This window comes from Topomyia yanbarensis, chromosome 2 (assembly GCF_030247195.1).
Source record: "Topomyia yanbarensis strain Yona2022 chromosome 2, ASM3024719v1, whole genome shotgun sequence".
Classification (NCBI taxonomy): domain Eukaryota; kingdom Metazoa; phylum Arthropoda; class Insecta; order Diptera; family Culicidae; genus Topomyia; species Topomyia yanbarensis.
Window position 1 is genome coordinate 46,095,922 of NC_080671.1, and position 5,347 is coordinate 46,101,268.

The 5,347-nt window shown below is 38.1% G+C and overlaps 1 protein-coding gene across 2 annotated transcripts; it reads right to left on the reverse strand.

The window, feature by feature from the left end:
* On the reverse strand, positions 1-2,243 carry LOC131684203 (programmed cell death protein 10). 2 transcript variants are annotated; one of them, XM_058966872.1, is made up of 6 exons: positions 1,784-2,243; positions 1,140-1,317; positions 944-1,076; positions 427-591; positions 260-360; positions 1-197 (listed from the first exon to the last, which is right to left on the reverse strand). In XM_058966872.1, the coding sequence occupies exons 1-5, from the start codon at positions 1,856-1,858 to the stop codon at positions 276-278; spliced, it is 636 nt and encodes a 211-aa protein (XP_058822855.1). In that variant the 5' UTR covers positions 1,859-2,243; the 3' UTR covers positions 1-197; positions 260-275. The 2 variants fall into 2 exon arrangements, with proteins under 2 accessions (XP_058822855.1, XP_058822854.1); XM_058966871.1 differs by having other exon boundaries at positions 1-360; positions 1,784-2,241.
* Positions 2,244-5,347: the final 3,104 nt, after the last annotated feature.

Genomic DNA, 5,347 nt, shown 5'->3' on the forward strand with positions numbered 1-5,347 from the left:
ATTCATCCTATCTCATAATAATAGTAATAATGATAATAAAGTAATATTTTAATATATAATACGACATCATTCTGTTCGTTTTTTTTTCTAATACGTCTTTCATTTCGTTTGCTCTACGAATGAAACTTTTTCCAGTGTCTTTGAAGGCCATATCCTCGATACACTTACTGCCTGCTCAGTTCAGAGGAATAGGAAGCCTTAAGGAAATGTCGAGTAAAACAATTATTATATGCAACTTTTATAGAACCGTCCCATCCACCTGCATTCGGGAAACTTCATTCGCACTTGTTCTTCACTGTAATCATAATTTGATTGGTTTGATGTATCAGGTACAAAGCACTCACGAAAACAGCGTTGGCTCTAACAGAGAAAAAATAAAAATAGAAATAAATGATTGTTTAATAGCGCCGAAGCGACAATACTTACTCCCCCTCTTTGAAGTACTCCTTAAGCGTGGTGCTAAATTTCTTCGAAAACTTAACAAACTCCTTCTTACGCTGCTCCACCGCTTGTTTGCCGGAAGAACCAGGAATGAAGCCGACCACCTCGTTCACAGCATCCAACAGCTTTTTGATGGCACTGGCGATTTCCCTGTAAGGATGAAAACAAAATTGTAACATTTCAATATGCATTAATAGCACCATCGTGGATAAGTAATGGGAAACTCAAGCATTCTGAGTTTGATCAAAGCTTTCACTGTTGTGTTAATTCATTTCTATCAAAGAAGTGATTCTTATAGCCCCATTCCTTTATCATACCCCAGGGTATGAAAGCTGCCAAACATCGTTCTTCAATTCCTCCTATCCTCTTCGTTTGATCAACATCAACACTGCCTGCAATCGCAAGTCAGTCCCATGTAGATAGGGAATCCTATAGAACATGGGACTGACTTGCGATTATGGGCAGAACAGGTTATCTCGTCAAATATAGCCCCCACACTTACTTGATGGTCTCCAGAAACGTCTTTCGATCAGTGATTTCATCTGGAATTCGGCTCAAAATGCGTTTGAGCGAGGAGGACTTTTTGTTCAGTTCTTGAAATGCGTCCTCGGTGCGGTTCAGGCGGTATTCGATTACTGTGGAAAAGTTGTGTGAATCTAATAAAAACTGCAAAGCAAACAGAAATATAGAATACTCACGATCGCTATCTGTTGCCGCACCCTGCAGTCTGAGAATACTTTCGTTCATATTGACATTAATATCGCCCTTCTTGATGATACCCATGACTAGGTCGAACGTCATCCCCGGATGCGTTTGCTCGGCCTTAGTCAGAGCAGCTCTCAACGTTTGGGAAGCAACCACATCTCGGCGTTCCAACTGAAAGTAAATAAAACAGAATTAGCACGCATCGTCCCGGTGCAAACCTCAAGCTTCAAAAGTCGATCATACTGTTTTGATCACAAAATACAAACACACCTAATAAACCAACTTACGGTAATATGCAAAACGATCGTTAAAAGAAAACGCGAAACGTCATACCGTGGGCTCCGATCAAAATCGAAAAGGGAAATCAATATTATGAAATGCTGTTCAAATTGCAAGGCTATCATCAGTGGGACAACAGCAAGCCCACAATGCACGGCGGCTTTGGGTCGTTTTTCGTGTTTCTCGTGATGTGTACAGACAAACCGTGAAGCGCGTAAATCAACTTTTCCGCGTTCACTTTCCATTTACCGTCCATCGATCAACACTACCCGGAGAAAAGCCACCAACGAGTGGATTACGAAAGGAAGCTGGTGGAACCAGTTTTTCTTCCGGTAACATTACCAGTTTATACACTTACCTGTGACAAAATTGGACGTATTAAAATTGGCAATACCAAGGAAGTAACCACTGGAGCATCATCTCCCATTGTCATTGCTCGCGGAAATCACACTGAACTGCTGTTCCGCTTGTTTTTGGACAAAAGCAGCTTCAGACGAAAATCCAGATAGAATCTTGTTACTTGCACTATTGGGTTTTTTCTCGTTTAGATGCGTACGTTGTTAATGTTTGCTTTGACAATGAATCACCACAGCTAGTAGGCTTGAAGCAACTTTCACAGAACAGGAAACATCCCCAACGGGGATGAAGATCTCTCACTGATGTGTCACGAATTAGCACAGGAATTGAGAAAAAACAGCAGCCAAATTAGTAAGAAAATCGAAGTTTTTTCTTGAATTTTCACCACGGGCACCCCTTCTCTGACGAATGGCAAGAAATGGGTTCACGTAAATATTTTTATTTGACACATCACATTTTCTCGCTATTTTTCCTTTTTTGCATCATTTGGCAGCTGATGACAGCAACAACCAGTGGTGCCATCAACTGAGTTCGAACAATTTTCTGACGTAAGAAAAAAAGGTGTCAGCATTCCGGCAGAGCACTCGGCGGATAGAAATTTACATGTCAGTTTCGTCTTTGCTGAAGCAAAGCAAAGATGGGTGGGTAACTAGGTGGGTAATGTCCTAAGGACAGATTCGAGGGGGGGGACGCTCCACGGTTTGTTTATGAAATGAACTTATAATTTAAAAACTCTGATTTAAATGATAGATTGACATTGGTTAGTTCGGAATGGATTCAAATTCAAACATTTACTTGATAATGGTTTGAAATGGCCGAGGATGGTTTGAAATGTGTCATGAAATAAATTGAATTGCTCGAAATTCACGTTTTGACAGTTACAATGCTCGATCAAATCAAAACAAAACATTTCCAGCAGCATAACTGCAGGAACAAATCAAAACAAAAACATAAATTCAATATTAATTCTTCAAAAGGGCTAATGAGATTTTTGTAAACAAACTTCTTTCGCTCATTACTCCGCTGCCGAGTTGAATTTCATGAAAAATACACTTGAATCAACATATTTACCCTTGGTAGAATCAATTTCAAATGTTTTCTGTGTTGAAATTATAACAAAATAAGAGAAATCAGCAAAACAATAGTTTGTTTACAAATCTTATTAGCCCTATTCAAAAGTTGATATGGAATTATGTTGCCATTATTATTGAAAGATTCGATAATAGAAAATGCAGAGTGGCCAGTTACATCGAATTCGTCGAAATTCGAGCAAAATTGGATTGAGATTGGATGATTTTTTTGCATTTTGCCCAAATATTTTAGCAATACTAGATTTAATAGTAATTGTAATTGTAATTTGTTTATTGAAGATATAACCAGATGGTCATTCGCCCGTAATTCGATTTGATTAGAAAATGGTTTAAATTTTCAGAAATTTCCGAAAAAATACGAATTTATGCAAAATTGAACTATTATTCTGAGGTGACGTTCCCCTTGACGGCGCCGGTGGTAAGCATGACCGCCACTCACCACTGCTATGATTTTTATTAGAGATGGGCAAAACAGTTTACTTCGAAGAACCATTCCCGATCGAACAGTTCTGTAAAAAGAACTAGTTCGCATGAACCGTTCTTTCGTTCAGCTGATGTTTTACCCGTATCTAGTGAATGGTTCTCAAAACATTTGAATCTGGGAGATGCAATAAAATTTCTGCGCGAGAGCTCTCACAGAACGATTGCTGCCTTAACTGTTTTATTTTTAAATGCTGAACGGTTGCACCAAGGGTAATGAGTTCTTTATGATGTATACTGACAGAAGTAGAGAGTGAGATCAATATTCTTATTTAGCTTGTGTGTCATTCTTCGCCCGGTTCCACACTAATGTGGTTTTTGTTTGAAGCGAAACTGAGTCAGTTTCTAACCCCAACTGCTGTCAAAATGTATGAACTGACAGCGGTTGGGGTTAGAACCTGATTCTGTTTCGGGTTCAAGCGAAATCGTCATAAGAGAGCACCGATAGCGGTTTGTTGGACAACAAGTCAGTTCATTTCAAGGGGCGAGTCGCTTAGCACAAATCGAAACAAACAGCGTGGTAGCTTGTGCCGCAATGTGTCACGATGTGCCATAGTGTTCAGTAAAACAAAAGCAATGGTTGCTATGATTTTTTGACTACAGTTTGTTGACAGTTTTTGAGTTGTCAAAAGTGTACCTCCTTGTACCACATATTGTGGTAACGAGTGCAACGATCGTGTATTACTGTGAATCGTATTTTTATACTATGTTATCATAGGTGATACAGTATATATGGCACATTGTTCTAAGCGATTACGTTCACCTAAAAATCGGCCCGTATAATATGTTAAACGGCTTTAGATGATGTTCAGTTCATTCGTTTTAAAGAGAATTGAGAACTACCGTTCTTTTTTTCTACGAAGAACTAGTTCATTTGAACCGTTCGCAAACGAATGGCCCATCTCTAATTTTTATGCATTTTCTAGCATTTACTTCTTGTAAGCATTCAATGACTGGATAGACCGAATATGTCTAATGTGTAAAATTTACTGCAGAAGAAACGAGAGGCACACAGAAAAGTATGCTATCGATCATTAAATAAAGCTCTGTGTGTAGTATTTTGGTAACAGCTTCCACAGGCAGCACTTTAAATGACTCCTATTATATTTTGAAAACTAACCGTATGGTGATCGTTGCATTTGTTTTACAAATGATGTACATTTCGATTAAAAGAGATGAAATTATTTCAAAGTTTGTTATAAACAATACACTAAACACGTTAACATCATGTGGAAATCTATTGAATTATTTTAATCTACAGCCACATTAAATGCACACGGTTGCCATTTAAAAATCCATTCAAGCGTGGAAAATATGGTTTTCAAGTGGAATTCATACGAACATTGTGTGAATAGCACATCAACATCATAAGAAACACCGGTGACTAAAATTTCCAAAAGAATTGCACGTGAATATCACCCTAGGGGCAGATCCTAGGGCGTGACACTCTTTTATAAATATATTTCCCCTGGTTTTATATTTTTTATACTCCCCTATATTTATTTATATTCGTCTATAAAACTGTATTCGAATTGTGAAAAGTTCGAAAAAAATTCGAACAGTCGTTACCATAGTAGTCTTAGTTACGCGTGTGATCAAATAAAAACAATGAAAAATGGTGTCGCATCAACAAGAAATGGTAAGTATGCATTTATATTTGCACAATTTTTTTTACCAACGATCCTTTTATCCCCTCACTATTCATTAGACCCGTTTTAAGGGCAGCTTAGAATCTGTCAAATGTATGCATGATTGATTTCCACGGTGGAATATCGATTCCAATCAACATATGTGAATTTATTCATTCAACCGCACAATGTCCCGCACTAAGGAAAATGTTCCCCATAGTTTCGTTCCAAGGAAAACTTCCCCCAGTTTCGGTTAGAAAACCTATTGGACAAGTGTACTGCGAAATGCTGCATAACGGAACGGAGGTTGTTAAAAGATTATCAAGTCTAGCTAATTAATCAGTTGGAAACATTTTTTTCACCACA

Bases quoted from the DNA above. Each gene is read 5' to 3' on its own strand.
- LOC131684203 (XM_058966872.1), bottom strand. From the start codon at position 1,858: ATGACAATGGGAGATGATGCTCCAGTGGTTACTTCCTTGGTATTGCCA. The intron at 1,318-1,783 runs GTAAGTGTATAA...ATTTACTTTCAG, and splicing joins TACGTCCAATTTTGTCACAG to TTGGAACGCCGAGATGTGGT. The intron at 1,077-1,139 runs GTGAGTATTCTA...ACTTTTCCACAG, and splicing joins TGCGGCAACAGATAGCGATC to TAATCGAATACCGCCTGAAC.